The 17465-nt window shown below is 45.0% G+C and overlaps 2 protein-coding genes across 2 annotated transcripts; both read left to right on the forward strand.

Moving 5' to 3' along the window:
* The first annotated feature begins 4696 nt into the window (after positions 1 to 4696).
* LOC115248653 (oligodendrocyte transcription factor 3-like) lies at positions 4697 to 5984 on the forward strand. The gene has a single exon (XM_029832400.1). The coding sequence runs from the start codon at positions 4899 to 4901 to the stop codon at positions 5655 to 5657; it is 759 nt and encodes a 252-aa protein (XP_029688260.1). The 5' UTR covers positions 4697 to 4898; the 3' UTR covers positions 5658 to 5984.
* Positions 5985 to 8899: 2915 nt separating this feature from the next.
* On the forward strand, positions 8900 to 13992 carry LOC115248637 (BSD domain-containing protein 1-like). Its single transcript, XM_029832398.1, has 11 exons — positions 8900 to 9052; positions 9529 to 9583; positions 10074 to 10190; positions 10325 to 10492; positions 10965 to 11019; positions 11091 to 11206; positions 11286 to 11354; positions 11742 to 11826; positions 11911 to 12366; positions 12548 to 12651; positions 12744 to 13992. Exons 1-11 carry the CDS (start codon positions 9042 to 9044, stop codon positions 12771 to 12773), a joined length of 1266 nt encoding a protein of 421 aa, XP_029688258.1. The 5' UTR covers positions 8900 to 9041; the 3' UTR covers positions 12774 to 13992.
* Positions 13993 to 17465: the final 3473 nt, after the last annotated feature.

Consider the following 17465-nt stretch of genomic DNA (forward strand, 5'->3'; position numbering starts at 1 on the left):
ATTAAATAATGTTAAACTTTGCTTTCAAAGTCGTCAGGCGGCCAGACGACGAGTGTGCCTGTTTACCGGTAGCTAAATTGCAGGATTTTTTTTACTCTGCTGAGCTAAAATATAAAATAAGTCGACTGTGTGTCACTATCTAGTCTGATGCCTTCAAAAGACCGCTGCATAAAACAGCCATGCTTTACTCAGTGGGCCTGTGGAGATCGGAGAGGACCCGAACACATGTGGGTGCACACGCACTCATGCTGACCATTGATCAGCTCGTCAATCACAGTCCAATAAGGATAGCCAGTGGCCACCAACGCTCGGGTCATTATGTGTGGTGACCCCCGGGTCAGCGTTAAGTAGCTGGGGACTGGGCCCCGCACAAAAGGACAGCATCATGTACGATGCACATACAGTGGTGTTGCCGCTGGCTCCCATCTGAATAGACACATGGCAGACCTATCCACAGATGGGACAGGGACAAGGGAGGGTGTGCGTTGCCGGGGTGAAGCAGCACATGCGGAGGTAACTGACTGAAACAATGGTGCTGATGAAAGACAGTCGTGTCTGGGCTTTAGGGAGGAAGATTATTGGACGAGCAGGTCTCCTTTTTGTATCGGACTGGAGAGCCCAGAGATGAGAGGGAGGGGGGGGAGAGGAGAATTAAAAGGGACGAGGGGGGCAGCAGAAGTCTGCAAACCGCTCACACAAAGCCACCCCCATGCACCAGTGAGCAGCCAACTGTTCAAAAGTGTGACCAGCACAATGCTGAGCAGATACTGTGATTGTTGTGTGTGTGTGTGTGTGTGTGTGTGTGTGTGTGTATGTGTGTGTGTGTGTGTGTGTGTGTGTGTGTGTGTGTGTGTGTGTGTGTGTAGAAGATACTGGATTTTATCAGAGGTGGATGTTGACCCCATTTCCTGGATCCCATTAGGTTCTTAACATAGCTGGAGCACACAGAGATGCACAGGAAGTTAATGATATTCTATCTGCTACACAAATTAATGCATATATAAAGTCACACAGTTACTGATACTGTAGATCACCAGAGGGCTGAGATAGGAAATAAATTAACTAGCACGGCATGAAAAAGCCTCTCTTTGACTTGATCGTGATTCTTTAACTGCATGTGAAACGGAGCACAATAACCAACGGTAGCTTCAGCTTGACTGCTAACACACACTCCACTAGTTTGACTTAAAAGCATTTGTTGGTTTGTCGGTCGGACTTTCAGAAATTGATTTTTTTGCACCGTTTCCGTGGGTTCAGCGTCCTCCAAAAGTCATTGAAGTAGAGCAGAGAAAGGAAGCGACTTCACTTCACTGTACTTTGCTGCCAGTCAAAAATATCTCAAAGCACGTTGGGGAATATTTTTTTGGGGTTGTCCTTTCATCTCTGACATTTTTTATCTGTCTGCTTTAACGTGCACCGACTGTGAAACGTAAGCATTTTTAGGGTCACTGAAACCTGAAGGCCAACATCTTGACCTGGGACCTACACCTCCTGATGACAGTTTGCTCAGCAACCGGTTCTGGTCTTTCCCCTTTCACTCTCTCGTCTGTCTTTTCCACCTTCAGAGTCCCCCCGGGGTAATTGTGGGATAATTTATGAAGTTGTAGCAGCATGGAGCGGGCCAGTGTATGGGATGGCCTGCTGACCAAAGTCTATTCAGTCCCGGAGGAGTGGGCCTGGGTTTCTTTTATGCTAACCATAATCAGCATCTCTCCCTGGTCCAGGACCCCCTCCCTCAACCAGGACTCCCCCTCACCCTGCAGCCCTCCACAGCATGAAACCTCCCTGGTCACTGCTTGGATGAAGGGGAAAGTTATTGGACTCCTTAGTGACTCATAAACATCCTGGGAGATTTTCATTGCGCCTTTGTGTGTTTTTGTTGTGGCCAGAATAATGCAATTGTTTCAGACGGTGTAAATGAATAAATCACGGCGTGGTTTGCCCTGTCGGGGGACAACTAATAAAGGGCAGCACTCCTTGTTCTGGAAAACACTTGTCAGCCCGTTCAGATCCTCTGTGAAACAATTTTATATCTCTCCACAAAGACGGGACCTCTACGTTCCTCAGAGCCGCCGATCGGATCTCTTCTGCTGCTGTGATCTTCCTCTGAATCTGATGAGTGTGCAACATTTATTGATGACGGTTGTAAATAGAGAATGCTGTGAATAGTTGCCACATGTCCAGATTAAAGCTCAGCGTGCATGCGTGTGCAGAAGGGCTACCCATTGATCAGGCCAAACAATGACCAGTGGAGACAGAAGGAAGCCTTAAGGTACACAGAGCAGGTTTGCTCTTCAGCTTAGCAGTTTATTGAGAAATGATACACCCTAATCTGGCCTAATCCTCTGTTGCTACAAGCATATGCCTGTGATAATGCCCCCCATTTTCTGGTCACCTGAGCACTTTCACTGAGAGTTGGCTCAGTGAGGCGGTTGAGAAGAGGGGGTCTCTAAAACCTAAAGCAAAGTCTATCAGGGGGCTCTTGAATTGGATCAAGGGCCATGAAAGGTGTCACCCAGAGAAGAAAGTCAAACATGCTGACGCTGGGTTAAAAATTGAAGGATTATGTGGAAACATGGAGGGTCGCTATGCTTTCATTTGTAAAATACGAAGCTCTGCGGTCCTTGCGTCTCTCTGTGTGGCCTGTTGCTTCTGCAAACACATGAATAACAATAAGAATGGACGGGAGAATGGGATTTATCTGGCTCATGCATATAGTAATGGTGTAAGAGAAGCAGTGCTTACGCTCCTTTTTTCCAGCTAGGGTCTCTAACAATGATCCCTGTGGGTGCTCTGTAATTGTAACTTTATGCACAGCTGTTCATGGTTTCTGACTGGTTCCCACTTAATAGGAGCAATAATCTCACTCATTTAAAAACATGCACAACCAGTCAACAATTTGGAAAAACAACTTTTTTTGGGGAAAAGAAATCATTTCAGATCCTTTCAGTCTTTTTGGGGTTTGAGCGGTGGCACAGAACCATCCAGAAGTCTGAAATACGGGGAAATACTCAAATGTGGATCCATCTAACACTGCTAATTGGGCCAGTTCCTCATTAACCAAGGACAGTCCAGCAGCCATGTTGGCTGTGCGCCTAACGATGGGAAGATCCATATGGTCCAAATAAATGGCCCGTGTTGGCTCTCAAGGTTCCCCAATTATAACATCACTGAATGTTGGCTTAGCCAAAGTTCCCCGTTGGGTCTCCTGATGGGGATGTGGCAGGGGGTCCTGAAGGTGCATTTGAGTCTCACGCCTGATTCGCTGCAGCTCTGTGTGCTCCAGTGTCTGAGAGGGCTTTAAATTACACACAGAGAACATACAGAGCCACAACTGTAACAAAGACCCTGTTCCGGACCCCCACATTCAACCGAGCCAACAAACAGGACAACAGTCACATCCAACTAGGCCCGTACAGTTTGATCAGTTGCACGTTTAAACAATGACTGTAAAAGATAGCGACAATGATGTCATCATCTGATAAAAAAATTCAATTGATTTGGGTTTTTTTAATCATCCAATTGCAGCATAGCAACATTCTCCTCGACATTACTGTCTCTGTTACTGTCTGTCGTTACTCCAAGGCTGCATTTGTACTGTATCTTCAAAACAATGTAGCAACGTTTTATGCATGTTGACAAAAATGATTTGAAACAAGTTGCTTGTTCAGTTTTTAGCGTGGATGCAGACATGCAAGTTAATTAGAAACTAAAACCAGTAGACTGGGGATGTGGCTTATTTTATGAATTTGAAAACAGATTAACACCTTACTGCAAATCAATGTGTGGTTTAGAAGTCATCAAAAGATAAACGCCCACTGCTTCTCCTGGCACTGGATGGACACATAGTCCAACCCTCATTTTTGTAAAATACAATGTGATTCATATGGGAAAGAACTGTCAGAATTGAAGCGTCACAGAGAGAAATAGTTTCAAAAGGTGGTTTGATGAGGACTCAGAGGCGTGCTTTGAAATTCCACTAAAATATAAGAAGAAAAAGAAAGTTTCAAAATTAAAAACATTATGCAATTATGACAGACAATGAGAAAAAGTCCTGCTGGGCTTTACAGTTAAATGGGGGGGGCAATGCCATACCCCATCCTTTAGTACCTTTTAACTACCTCCTCCCCAACTGAAGCCCCCCTTTCTAGTGACAGTGATGTGATTTCACAGACTGTTTGGGGAGTCAAGTAAAATTTATCTAAACCCCCCTTTTGTTCTGTGCTCCTGGTAGAATTGTACCTAGTCTGCCATTAATGCTGCTCATACATGTTTAAGCACCTCAGATGGTGCTCCATACCTTTCTCTAGACTGTCTCATGGATACCATATGTAAATGAGGCCTTGAAGGCATCGTCTATCAGGTGTTGGGCAGCAGGGCCATTAAAAGTGCTCATGAGCAAATCTGATATTCGCACTCTCACTTTTTGCCTCTTTTTGAACGTTGCCGCGGTTTTACACTTTTGTTTCACGTCCGCAGAAAAGTTAGCACATTCCCAGTTAGTATCCGATTGTACTGTTTAACACAACGTGTTAACATGTTAACACACCCCTTTTGTTGGAGGGGGGGTCATCGTGATTGTGGCTGATTAAGGGGTGCAGGAAAGTGGTGGGGGGCAGTAAGAGTGTGTCCCTTCTGCAATTGGCCGTGGCTCTAAGTGTCTCATTATGCAGCTTTATTGTTCCTTTGTTGAACCAGCTCTATAAATTCCCTCTGCTGGGCCCACAGAGTGACAGTTTAGACTGCGGAGAGTCAGAACAAGCTGTGGTGAGACTGTGCCCTCAGACTTGGAAGCATTGGAGAGAAGAGATTTTGTTTGGTCTTGTCTTTTCATTTATTTATTTTATTGACCCCTTCCTTACCCAATTGAGGTCCACTGTTCCTCTGAGTTGGTAAAGATGGATTCTGACACCGGTTCCATCGGCAGCCGCTCCTCGTCTCCAGATCTGGTGGTGGATGACGCTGGGAGCTTTTTCTCTAACAAGATGTTCCAGACATATTGCAAAGACCGGGAAGAGGCTGCTCAGGCCATGACAGAGCGCTGCCCCGGGGGCGGCAAGGCCAAAACCAGGTCCGAACTCAACAAGGACGAGGTGCAGGAACTGAGACTGAAGGTCAACAGCAGGGAGAGGAGAAGGATGCATGACCTGAATCAGGCAATGGACGGCTTGAGAGAAGTCATGCCCTACGCGCAGGGGCCTTCCGTCCGTAAGCTGTCCAAAATCTCCACTCTGCTGTTAGCTCGCAACTACATCCTCATGCTGTCCAGCTCCTTGGAGGAGATGAAGAAGTTGGTGGGGGACGTTTATGGCGGCGCCGGCATCCAGAGCCGCAGGGCCGCCCACCCTGCCGTTACGGCTGCTGCCGTCCCTGCAGCCCACCTGCCCCTGCATCCTTTGGCCCAGTCTCTGCACTCTTTGGTGGGTGGCGCACCGTCGGCTCTCTCTGCAGCACCTACAGCCGCTATCCCATCGCCACACTCGCCTCCGACAACCAGCTTCCTGGGGTTCCACTCTCCGGTCCCGGGCCTACTGAAGGAGCCACTGCACCTGACCAGCTCCTATAGACACTTCCCAGGCATGCCTTGTCCCTGCTCCCTTTGCCAGCCGTTGCCCACCACTACCTCCACATTGCACAATCTGTCTATGACAAAATGAGTTGGACGCTATTGCGACCGAACTTTTACCTTTTTTGGATCGTTGCTGGATCGTGTGCTGAACAGCTCCCAGAAGATTCTTAACCAGAGTGATGGCCGGTGCCAGGACTTTATTGTACATGCTGTATAAATATTTTCTGCTATATGAACTGCTGCTATTTCATTATGGTTCATTGATTTTACAAATGCACTCGGGTTTTATCCACGTAAAAGAAAAACTGTAATTTATCTCAATTCTGTGGCGCTGAAATACTGTCAGAAATTGAAAAAGTCTGAACTATTGTGCAGGATTTCTATTTTCCTAAATTAAAAATTTGTTTTTCAAAAACTTTTCTCTACCTTGCATTGAATAAATATGACCTTTCAACTGTTACTAAGAATTAGATGCACATTTCTAAATCCAGTGACAGTTACAGAGTGAGACACACTTCTTTTAGAAGAAGCAGCAGAGAGGAAAAGAGAATTTTTAGAAAATGGTGCAGGTGGTTGCTAACCAGCTTTGGACAGATCGACCTCTAACGAGCTAAAGGGGGACAGAAGGATGCACAGAGGCTGAATGTGATGTTCTGAAGCTAAGGGACCATCCATCTTCACCTCAACAGGGTGTAGGAGATGAAAGGACGACACAACGGCCAGGATGACACATCACATTTGTCTGACCTAGCCATGTCCTTAGCTCTAGACTGACGGTTTGTCTCTGTCTCATGATGGCATAGGTACACACACAAGTTTTCTGAAACTGTTACAGGTCTTATTGTGGTCACTACTGTAAAAACACGGAGGATGCTTTACTCCCAGATGTGTATCAAAACCCACATCTTCCTGCATTTCCATTAGAAATCAAAGACTGACTATTAAACCGTAATCGATGCACACTAGAACACGATTTGGTCAAACAGTCCAACAATAGCTGCTCTTCACTTAGCAACAAATCAAGCATGTAAACTACATGCTTATCCTCCCACGGCTGACAGATGAGTTTGAGATCACGGCAGAAATGAAGAGATGTTACTCATTCTCACCCACCCCACCTTCTCCTCCTGAGAGCCCTGAATAGGACCAAACAATGGCCATGCGTGGGACACAAAAGCTGGGGGTGTCCAAGCTCTCGTGCCTGGGACACAGACCCCCTCCATTCAATCTACATTTCATCATGGTAACAAGCGCTGTCGGGCCAAAAGCCCTGACACCCTCTCTCACCACAAAGGCTGTTAGCTCTAATATATGAGGCTATTGACACTGAAAGGAGCCCCCGTCAGTACTCTGGGATTGTCAGCTGTGGGATGTCTCAGTGGGGGGAGGCAGCTGCCAGCCTAACCAAGCCGCGGAGCTTCTGTCGTGGGGACTGGCGTTTCTGCGTCACCTGGTCCATGGTCCCTTGACACAGAGGGCCCTCCCACATACACCCCCCCCCCCCTCTCTTATTTGGACACAGGTGGGAATGGGAAGCAGAACACATTGTGGAGATTAGTGGGGAGCCGTCTCCCTTTGCTCTAGGTAGATGATTAGAGACAGTGACTCGTGCAAAGCTGGTGTTTCCTGATCGACACCAGATGGTGGTAACCCACAATGTGGCATCATCAGTCTGCAGTGTGTGTGTGTGTGTGTGTGTGTGTGGGTGGGTGTTATGTGTAATGGATATGCTTCTTAAATCATACAATATGGGCAGGCCCTCTGTGTGTCATTATGGTCAGCCAGTGCTGTCATTAGGGGGCTCTTTAGCATATGCTAAGCAGCCGTGGCAGCACCGGTTTTCGTAATTTTAAGCGCAAATAACTCAAAAGATTCACAATAATCACAATGAGAAAAGGTCAGGGCAGGTGATTTTGTCATGTTTGTTAGCAATGGAGATCCTCAAACTGAGCAAGTTACGTGGCTTTGGCCTATCGGGATTGACCATAAACAATAGCAGTTTGTTGTTTTGTCACCTTTACTGTTCATCAAGTGACTAATTTTGTAATTTTGTTTAATTTTCCCATTAACAGAACATATTACAATAATGTGTAAATACAACAAGTTACTATTTTTAATAAATGGGGGAAAAAAAAACAATCATGCAATAATAGCTTTAGGACTAAATATATAGAAATTAGAGTAAGAAATGATGAAGATAGAAATTACATAGAAATATTGAATTGGAATATTGAAAAATACTAAAAACAGTTCATCTTAAGCAGATATAATATGCAAGAATTGATCAAATGCAAGTAAATCCTCTTAAATATGGGATGCAGCGATGTGGGTTTATTCGGCATCATGTTGACAGATGGATGAGTTAACTGCCTCAGATGCTAATAAATAGAGAAACACTTGTCCCAACTTGGCTGCATTGACAGAGTTAATTAGGGGACTGAAAGATCCAATTAAGAGGATGGAGGGGCCAAACAGGGGAGACATATTGAGGGAACATAAGCACACATTGTGTAGCGTCTGGATTACTAGAAACTTCAATTAAGTGAGGAGACACTTCCAGAGGCTTGTTGCCTTTTCTTTTCCATTTTGCATAACAGCCTCCCTTTCATTGCCCGGAATATTGATGAGGGGAAAGCACAGCTGCTTGGGGTCGACACATATGCACAATATGGTGCGCACGTAACGTTCACACCCACATCCACAGATGCACTTAATGCACGATTAATGATCGGCCTCCAACAGACATTAGCTTGGTCATGTGCAGCTTATTGGTCAGATTTAAAATTAAATGATCTCTTACAGATCTATTTGGAAGAAGGATTAAAATAGTGGTAAAAGTGTTTTTTTTATCTTAGATATGTCAAATATAGAATAGATTTTAACTTGGGTTGAAGATAATAAAACGATTGCATCATAAATTTTGATATTCTTTATTTTTTCTTCTGAGTTGGCAGATCATTGGTTGATTGGAGCACTTAAAGGAAAACAGACAAAACAGGATTTCCCACATAAGATACTGATCCTTATGATTTTTGTCCCAGCTTTGAGGGGGATAAAAAGCCTAAGTCATTTGCATCTTAAGGTCATAACTGATTAAATAAATTAGTCTGCAAGTGTGGATAAATGTGAGGGACATTTTAAGCTATTTAGGAAAACACAATATTTTCACTGTTCTCATAAAAAGATTAAAACTTGTATTGATTTTCATAGATCCTATGCTGCTTCGCTATGCGTTGCTGCTTATCTTGATCCTCCGCAGCCACCGTAATCATCACAATAGGTTTTTTTTTCATTTCCGAAAGCTGATAAATCTAATTTACAAGGTTAAATGAAGGAACTCTGTGGTTCAAACGAGGTTAATTAATATAATAATCGTATTTTTGTGTGTCACATGTTCTTTTTCTTTCTTTCTTTTTTAAGATAAGCAGCCGGGTTAAAGTTCAGTAAATACGGATGATGTCATCGGCTGAAGATGGCTGAAGGGTGAGAGTGAGCTCGCAAATATATATATATATTTAGTTTTTATATTAGAGCAAACAGAACCAACATCGTTAGACGGGAATATGTGGCACCGCAAAGTGTTTTATTCTAACACTTTGTGTTGACGACAATCGGTTCAAACGCCGGCTTTTATAGCTGCGAAATCAGTCCAGGAAGTGTTTGTTTACCAAAACACCACTAGCATTAGCACAGGGTGGCCACCCTTTAACATTAAAGGCTTTTAAAGACTCACTAACATCAAGTGATTTTAATTTCCAATTAGTTCACGTTTGATTCCGCATCTGGTATTTGTGAGTGAGAAGTTAGCATTGGCGCAGCTAACTGCCGTTAGCCAACAGTTAGCTGTCAGTGTCCGACTTTAGCCGTGTTGATTTCGTAAAATGTAACGTGGCAAAATGCTGCGATTGTTCTATATATGTATCTGACAGCTTCATCTAAAGCAACTGTTTTAATTACAGAGAAGCGTGGTGGGGAGGCTGGTTTCAGCAGAGCTTCCAGGCCGTCAAAGATAAGGTGATTTACCGAAGGAAGTGGTTGTTTGCGGATTCGTATTATTATTGTTGCTGCTGTTGTTATTTGCTCTGTTGACTGATAGAAATGGTTGACTTTTCAGCTTCTTCCGTTTCAAGAAATTACAAGTTATCTGTGTAAATAAACGTATAACTGCTGAAAACGTAACAATTACCAGTTGTAAATCTATTTTATCCCTGTCCCCGTCCCCATGTTTAACATCACCACACAGACAGTTTTCAAAGCACCTTGTTATAATAAATGTACACATATTTATTATAGTCTGATTTATTCTACTAGTAAATATTATTTTTAAGCAGCGTTTTGCTATTCTTTATGTGATGGTGCCTTTATGTGGTGTTGTATTGTAAGTGATAGCTTTTACTCTGGTTGGGGTTTTTTGTCATGTTTTCCTACTCCACATTGGCTTTAGTTTCCAATGCAGGTGTTAATGTTAAAATTGATCTCGATGAACCCTCTTTATTCTTTGCAGTCATCTGAGGCCTTGGAATTCCTAAAGCGGGACCTGACAGAGTTTTCCACTGTGGTGCAACATGACACAACGTGTTCTCTTGTGGCCACAGCAAATGCTGTCCGGAGCAAGCTTGCGGTAGCCTACAGCTATTTTTCCTTTCTTTTTTTGTTTGTCTTGTGACACTTCTTATTTCCGTTGACCTACATCATATGCACATCTTTCATCTAACTATAAGACATTGATTGTCTCCCCTTTCTGATCTGGACCAGACGGAAGGCTCATCAGAGACCACAGAAAAGCTAAAGAAGGGCATCTCTGGATTCTTGGGGGTGATCTCAGAAACACTTGCGCCACCCCCAGATAAAACCATTGACTGTGATGTGATCACACTCATGGCAACACCAACAGGGACTACAGAAGTCTACGACAGTTCAAAGGTGACATTGATGTTTCTACGTTGGTTGTATCAGTAGTCTAACAGATGATTTAAAAAATTCACGAAGATTCCAGATAGTGCGGTTTCAGCAAACTTAGCATTACTGTTTAGGCTTACGTTACTACCCTGTTAATCCAGTTAAATGTTGGCAGACCATAGTAACCTTTGAAACAACTGCATGAAACCAAGAACCACAACAACCACAACAATCATGTGGATGAAAATCAACTCACTCTATATCTTGTTTGAGTCCCAGGCAGCAGATAAACAGCAGTTGCAACAGGGTGAACAGGTGTCACCTTTTAGATACTGCTTATTTCAAAATACCAACTCCCCTAACTGCGGTCTATTTGCCTATTGTCATAAATTTCATTCATGAAGAAGCGCGTCCATTGAAAACATCGTGCCAGTCCTAATGAGCAGCACTTGCGTGTGAAACCAGAACCACAGCTAAACATGCGTTTACCTCGCAGGCCCGTCTTTACAGTCTGCAAGCAGACCCGGCGACATACTGCAACGAGCCTGATGGTAAACCACTGTGACTCTTAATCAGTCCTTTTTGTGTGATGGATTTCACAATCTGTGTCCTGTGTGTCCAGGACCTCCAGAGCAGTTTGAAAACTGGCTGTCCACTTTCAGAATGGAAGAAATGAAAGGGGAAATCTCAGAACTCCTGGTCAACAGTCCCTCCATACGAGCCTTGTACACCAAAATGGTATCTTGTACTTACTTGGCAGACACCTTTGTAACAAGCAATCCTTTAAAAAACAATTTGCTGCTTTTTTCCCGTTAAGGTTCCGGCAGCTGTTGCGCATTCAGAATTCTGGCAGAGATATTTCTACAAAGTCTTCCAGTTAGATCAGGTAACAACAACTCTTCCTAATCTCGCTATCTTTGTCTCCGCCTAGTGGGCAGTTGTCTGAATAACAAAAATAAACACGTTAAATAGCAAGCGCTTTAGCAAAATTCAATGTGTTACCCTCCTAAATCATTTAAAACAATTTTCTTTTTTATTGTGTTTGAATTTCAACATTAAAAGAAGCTGGTGACTGCATCAGTAGTTAATTGTAAGGTTAATTTATTCGCTCGGCATTCAAGAATCCGTTTTAAGAGACCATTTATTAGTGCTCATAATTTTCCCTTTAGACTGTAAAGGTAAACTTGTAGCTGCTAAGAATCTGTATGAAGAAAAAAAATGACATCTTACATTTTTGTTGTATAATAAAATCTGAAGATATTGTGCTTGTCAGGAGGAGGCCAGGAGAGTGGCACTGAAGCAGAGAGCAGAACAGATTGCAAACACTGAGACGCTGGGCTGGGAGGAGGAGGAGGAAGGTGTGCAAGCTTCAGATTCAAATCGAGGATGAAAAGAACGAGATTAAACTTCACACCGCCGTCTTTATCTCCCGTCTGTTCCAGATGACTTCCTCGGTGCCACGTCATTGCCTCACCCCACTGTCGCAGCCCATTTGGATAGTTGCTCATCTTCGGCGGGAAGCGGCGCAGCCGTGCTGAGCCCCGGCGAGGAGTGCGACGCCGCCCTCTCTGTCAGCAGCGACAGCATCAGCCTGCCGACGCAGGTGGAGGTGCGGCCGCAGGCCCCCATCGCGGAGCTAGCCGAAAAATTGACAGAAGCCTCCGTAGTGGACGATGCAGATGAGAGTCGAGAAGAGGAGAAAGGTCTGAAGAGCGAGCCACCGGTGGTGGTGCAGGTCATAACTCAGCCCGAGGTCACCGTCGACAGCACACCAGCGCGCCCTTCTGCCCCCACCTCTAAAGCAGAGGCGTCGAAGGAGGAGGGGCCACAGGACCTAAGAGTGTTCGAGCTCAACTCCGACAGTGGGAAATCTACACCCTCTAACAATGGCAAGAAAGGTATTAAGACCTTTGAAGTTCAGAGTTTAAAGCTAAAGCTGTTAGCATCGTTCAGACTAATATACGTGTATGAGAGCGCCTGCTAACAGCGGGGAATCGACGCCTCTAAGGGTCGGGGGTCGGTATGCAGTCTGCATCACAGCAGGAATTTTGAAGCCGTGTATTTGTGTTGGACCTGTAGGTTCCAGCACTGACGTGAGTGAGGACTGGGAGAAAGACTTTGATTTGGACATGACCGAAGAAGAGGTCCAAATGGCCCTCTCTAAAATCGAATCTTCTGGAGAGGTATGTGTCTTTTTAGGAATTCATTGCTTTATGCCCAAAGTAAAAGCTAAATATCAGGTCAACTCTGGATTTATTTGTTTTGTTATTTACAGCTGGAAGAGGACTGGGAGAACTGGGACTGAGAGACACTTCAGCACCAACTATCCCTCCATAATGCTAGGTCTCAACAGGCGAAACCATGCTAGATGTATTTTAAGTCTTTGTCCACACTGTCACCATGTCATGGTAGTTGGTAGAGGAGTTTCCACCGTGTCTGGACCGAACTGGCAAACCTGTTGAAGAGAACAACAGAAAGACGGAGAAAAGGCCATTTAGCCGCTCTGTCGGTTTAGGACACAAGGTCCACATGCGAGGGAGCTGTGCGGTCTGGGGATATTTCCTAATGAGTCTTTTGATCTAGACAGCATTTGCCAATAGTAATAGACAGAAGTTGACTTCATTCTGGTCTGTAATGCTTAAGGACAAGTCGCAATATGAGACATTTTGCTGCAGCAGAGGAGAGGCTGCATTTTCTTTTTTCTTTACCTTTATGACATCAAATCCCATCATGTATGCTGGGCATTGGATTAACAGCAGGCTGAAAGATGGCCATAAACTCCTAATGCTGCTTGAGCCCTTTCTAGGAGGAATTCTTTCTTTTGTTGAGTGGTGACGGTAATTCCCCTCTCATCGGTTCTTTATCTCATGTTTATTATGCAAGAGAGCTTTCAACATGGGAGGAAAAGAGGGAGTGATTTGGCCTTTTTCCCCCTCAGCTAGCACCTTCTCATCCGTTTTATTTTCAATTTTGCATATATGGCCTTGCGGTGTGATAACGTTTCTGTAAAGTTTTCCTCATCTCAAACACGGCCTGTGCGTCTGTCGTCATCACTTCCTGTGGTTTGAATCATTCTTAATTATGAATTTCTGAGCAGCATCTGTTGACAACACATATTTAAATATTTACATAAAACAGCTCAGTGCCAACTAGTCCCAGGAACAACACGAGGACGCTTCACTCTTTTCTGATTTCCTTCTCCTTTTTCTCTTATCTAAAAGAAAAAGAACATAGAAATATGCTATTTATACTACATTGCTGAGTTCCTGTGTCGTGCTTTGGTTTGCATGTCTGTGCAAAACATGGTGCAGATGTTGGCTGCCGAGTTTCTGTCTGGTAAATACTTTGGCTGTTCTGCAGGTTTTTGTGCTCAGACAGTGTTGCATGTGCCGCGTGTTCCGTTCCCAATCGACACTTTGAGCTGATCCGACACGATCTGCACACAAAGCTGTCTTGTCTTTCTTTTTCCATCATGATTGTCCAAACTACCATGGTCATTAAAGAATACGTGCATTACAGAGTAACTCGGTGTGATGATTCTCTTTCCTGTTGACTCCAGAAAATAAATCCCAGAGTGCACTGTTGACACTAGACGCTCGGAATGGTGTGTTACAGTGTGCTGCAGTGGGAATCACCAAAACACCAACTTCCTCACCTCAACCAAGTTAATATATATGTTTGTCGCCTTGTTCTCTTGTAAAATACCAAACAGGAATGCACCCAGTCCCTTGTGTTTAACAACTTTTTTTTAAAATTGAGAGCTTGACCTAATGTTTTATGAAGCTTCAGTTTTAGACAAACATATAAACCCTATAATTGAGTGTTGTTATCAACGTTTTTACATAGTAGACTTAGTTCACAGTAAGCAAATTAAGCACAAGTATCTCTCTCTCTCTCTCTCTCTCTCTCTCTCTCTCTCTCTCTCTCTCTCTCTCTCTCTCTCTCTCTCTCTCTCTCTGTCTGTCTGTCTGTCTGTCTGTCTGTCTGTCTGTCTGTCTGTCTGTCTGTCTGTCTGTCTGTCTGTCTGTCTGTCTGTCTGTCTGTCTGTCTGTCCGTCCTTATCGCCAGTTGTCATTATACACATTGGCCACACGGTGGCGCTGTTGCTCCATGTGTGGAGGCGTCCGTGACTCCCAGGCCTCGACGGTAGTATCCGTCTCACACACAGGGGTTGTCCACATGTCCTTTGTTCATCCGGCCATCCTTTATGTGCCGAGTCTCCGTGGATCTGTCCCGTCTGTCTCTGGTGAAGCGCCTGGTTTTGACTGAAATCCTCAGATCTGATCTCTAGTGGGCTAGTGTGAGCCTGTGGAGGACACCTGTGCAGCAGGCTGAACGCAGATGCTGTCCCTAAAGATGGCTACAGCCTCACTGGTCCCCCTGCTATCACACAAGCGTATGGGGGTGGGTGTGGTCGTAGGGGGCATTAAGCCACTGTGTGACACAACAGGCGACACAGGACTGGACTGAACCGGTATCACCATTCTGAGCTCAACCCCCTCCTTTCAACCTTTTTCCCTCTTTGATTTTTAATAAGAAATGTCCCTGTTCTTCATTTTGCCTTTCAAACCATTTAAAAAATCAAATCCCATAATTCCAGGTCAAGCAGGACTTGAATTCAGGACATTATTACCTGGTCTTTCTGATGGAATATTTTACAGTCATCTGATAGGTGCTTTAATGTCTTACTATATATTTAAAATTTGAACTAAGAAGTTCTTAAAAACAAGCTGGATTGAAGAGAGTTCACTCGGATTTTAAGGGAAGACACAATTTCTTGAGTTTCAGAAGAAGTCTGGCTTAATTTGAGCATGAACACTGACACTGAAATAACCGTGTAAGGAGATTTAAAAATGAGTACAAAACTATTTGGTCCATTACACCTGGTTAAACTCTTCACACTGTTTCAGTGAAGTAGAAAATCCTCTAAAACTGCGTCCTTTTGAAGCGTATCATGGAACTGCATTGGCTGCTCCAACAGGCCCCAAAAAACACGGACACACACTTATACATTTACATTCCTTCTTACTGGGTTCTCACCTTAGAGGCCTGACTCAGCAGAAAGGCTGTAAAGGAATTTCCTGTTGGAGCCCACCGCTCCCTGGGCCGGGCCGAGCCGGGCCGCTCTGTGTGTGTTTCCCATTAGCATCAGCTCTCCCCAGAGTCGTCCGCGCATTATTTCAATGTGGACATTGAGGGATGTGCGTCCCAATCAGACAGAGAGGAGATATACGTCCCCCCCCTCCCCGAGGGGATCCTCTCAACCCGGCCCAGTCCCAGTTTTGCCCCCTAATCTATCCTTGACCGGGCACTTCCTGCTTCTCCCTCTGTCTTTTCCACTCTGATTTCTAACACGTACGCGCCACCGCGGCCACTTCTACTGTCAAACGCACGCACACGTGCGCTCAGAGTCAGGTTGGGGTCATTGTCTTGAGAAACGAGCTTTATTTCGAGAACCCTGAAGGGTGAAACCCTGTAACCCCCCCGCCTTTCAATAAGCACAAAGGAGCCTCAGAGGGAGGAGGGAGGAAGACCCTGATGGAATGTGTTACCAGGGTTCTCCAGAATGAATTGTCCTCGGATTCACATGCATTTTGGGAGCAAGCATCTCTGGCCTTTAACTTGGAGCTCTTAGATTGACCCCCCCTGCTCTCTCAGGTGAACTGATGTCCACAGTGCGCGTGATGTGCACTCGTTGCAGAGCGTTCTCTTTCCGAAATGCGTTCGCCTCAGGGAGGAAGAAAGAAAAAAGCTTCTAAAGGGCTCTTGAGATGCCTGTGGATTTTTCCATGACAAACTATCGTTTCCCAATGTCAAGTGGTGGGAACGGGCTACTTTGTTTGTATGAAGCTGTGTCTGGGAGGAATGTGGGGTTTTGTCAGGGAGGGGACGGTGGGGGAAAGTATGATAACTCCCACTCTATTCAGATTTATGGTCAAGACAGAGGGGCTCCTCTGGATGCACGTCAAGGGACCGAGGAGAGCTCCGCCCCCTCACTCCAGGCCTGCCAAAGCAAATGTTTATCCGAACAACTCGGTGCTATTCTTTACATCCTCGGGTCTGTGTCTGTTACTGGGGAGGGATCGCCGTCACAGCCAGGCTTCTACGCAAGTCCGGCTGAGTTTTCAAACGTTACGTTTCGCACAGTCAATTCAAAATCTGGTCGAAGCCGAAGGAGGTGATTCATTTTCTGGTGCGGTGAATTGAAAAGCACCAGTCGGCCGGACTCATACTGCAGCAGCAAAGCTGACTGAACGAGCTGCAATTTCATGTGTTTTTTTGTTGTTGGAACATCTCAAACTTACCTCTGACCTAAACCAGTGAACCGATGAAGACAGCTTGCAGAATTCTGCAGCCCTGTAGTCTAAAGATACCAATTTTCCATCATGGCTGTTGTTTCAGGTATCTTCAAGGACGTGCATGGATGTGCCTCCGAGTGAGACATCGTCTCGCTTCTGATCTTCGGTAGGACAGCAGATGTGTGACCTGCTAAAAATCCACATTCAGATTAGTCCACGCTTAAAGCTTCTAATTGGGCTTTTGTTCATTCGATGCAATGTGTGTGTGTGAGCAGCACCTGAAAACACGCCCTTTCAACCGATGAGTAACATTTTCAGAACTCTTCAAAGCCATTTGAACCAGGATGAACCAATTAGAAAGAATTTGGACATCGCGCCTTTTCAGATGTAACCTTTTCTTCCTCCAACCTCTCAACGGCTACGAGTGAAACCCCCTCTCTCCTCACCTCACCTCCTCCTCTCTTCATTGGTGCCCCGCTCGTTTATCCGTTCATTTATTCTGGGCCTTCTCCGGGGTGCCAATGGGCCCATTCATGTCCCTGTCTTTGTCTCCCCTCCTGGTTTAATCGGGGCGACCACACACTCCCTTGGTGTCTAGTAACTGAAGGTGAGACGGCCTCGATGAGGACAGTGGTGGACACCATCGTATGAGTAGAAGCCAACGCTCGCTAGCTGCTTACAGGAGTCTGCCTTGTCAA

The sequence above is a fragment of the Takifugu rubripes genome, chromosome 2, assembly GCF_901000725.2.
Source record: "Takifugu rubripes chromosome 2, fTakRub1.2, whole genome shotgun sequence".
In the NCBI taxonomy this organism is placed as follows: Eukaryota; Metazoa; Chordata; class Actinopteri; order Tetraodontiformes; family Tetraodontidae; genus Takifugu; species Takifugu rubripes.

Coding starts and splice junctions, on each gene's coding strand:
- LOC115248637 (XM_029832398.1), top strand. Junction 10,191..10,324: donor CTGTCCGGAGCAAGCTTGCG/GTAGCCTACAGC, acceptor GATCTGGACCAG/ACGGAAGGCTCATCAGAGAC. Junction 11,355..11,741: donor AAGTCTTCCAGTTAGATCAG/GTAACAACAACT, acceptor TGTGCTTGTCAG/GAGGAGGCCAGGAGAGTGGC.
- LOC115248653 (XM_029832400.1), top strand. CDS start 4,899: ATGGATTCTGACACCGGTTCCATCGGCAGCCGCTCCTCGTCTCCAGAT.